Raw genomic sequence first — 946 nt, 5'->3', positions numbered from 1 at the left:
TAAAACTGTTGTTATATTCTGTAGGTAAAACTGTTGTTATATTCTGAAGGTAAAACTGTTGTTATATTCTGAAGGTAAAACTGTTGTTATATTCTGTAGGTAAAACTGTTGTTATATTCTGAAGGTAAAACTGTTGTTATATTCTGTAGGTAAAACTGAAGAAAAAACAAATACGAAATATGCAGCTTACCAGGAGGTTGAAGGTAGGAGTTTATGGATTGTTCATAAGCGGTAAAAGCGACTTCATGACGAAAGCTCATTGGTTGAAGTCTTGAGATTTCGCAAACTTCTTGTTTTGTGTTCCCAAGGTTATGATAGAAAGGCGGGAGGGGACAGAGAACATTTTGTACAGGTAAAGAATGGAAAGGTGATGTTCTGAGGTCAACCGAATCATGATATCTTAATGAGCTATCGGGTGATGAGAATGACTCGCTGTTCAGATTTAGGTGACGACTACAGGCTAGGGTGGAGAGCGGTAGAGAGTCGGGTGGGTCTAGACCTGGGATAACCCAGTATATGTTACTAGCTCCTTCTGGAGTAGGATTTTCAGTTGGAGCATCATTATAAACACAACCGTTGTTTTGGTCGTTATACATTCTAACTAGCTAGAACTTGCAAACGGAGTATTTCCTGTGACATTATCGCTTGTTTCCTGGAAGTCAGGATGCTTACAGCTAAACAAACTGGGTGCAAAATACTAATCGGAAAAACACAGCGTCGGTAGGACTTCAACGTTGAGTAAATATATCATTTTATTATCATTCTTGTCCTTGAAGGACTTATTACAAAGATAAAATAAACACATTTCAAATATAATTTTTACGATGCTAGGAAAATGCAACTTTCATGGAAAAGATCGTGAGAAATTATTAAGTTGTGATGCTTGTTTTCTTTATTATTGTTACGTATCTGCTCGTTTATTAATTTCCGGTATAAATTCTTTCCA

At 36.5% G+C, this 946-nt stretch overlaps 1 protein-coding gene across 1 annotated transcript in view; it reads right to left on the bottom strand.

The window, feature by feature from the left end:
* Positions 1-651, bottom strand: part of LOC106467365 (transcriptional regulator Erg-like) — a 44802-nt gene extending 44151 nt beyond the window's left edge. Inside the window, exon 1 of the mRNA XM_013927712.2 lies at positions 191-651. Within this exon, the coding sequence (XP_013783166.1) occupies positions 191-596 (406 nt within the window). The 5' untranslated portion in view covers positions 597-651. The remainder of the gene's footprint in view (positions 1-190) is intronic.
* Between the last annotated feature and the right edge of the window lie 295 nt (positions 652-946).

This window comes from Limulus polyphemus, unplaced genomic scaffold (genome assembly GCF_000517525.1).
Source record: "Limulus polyphemus unplaced genomic scaffold, Limulus_polyphemus-2.1.2 Scaffold2587, whole genome shotgun sequence".
Lineage (NCBI taxonomy): Eukaryota > Metazoa > Arthropoda > Merostomata > Xiphosura > Limulidae > Limulus > Limulus polyphemus.
This window is presented reverse-complemented; position numbering and strand designations above follow the sequence as displayed.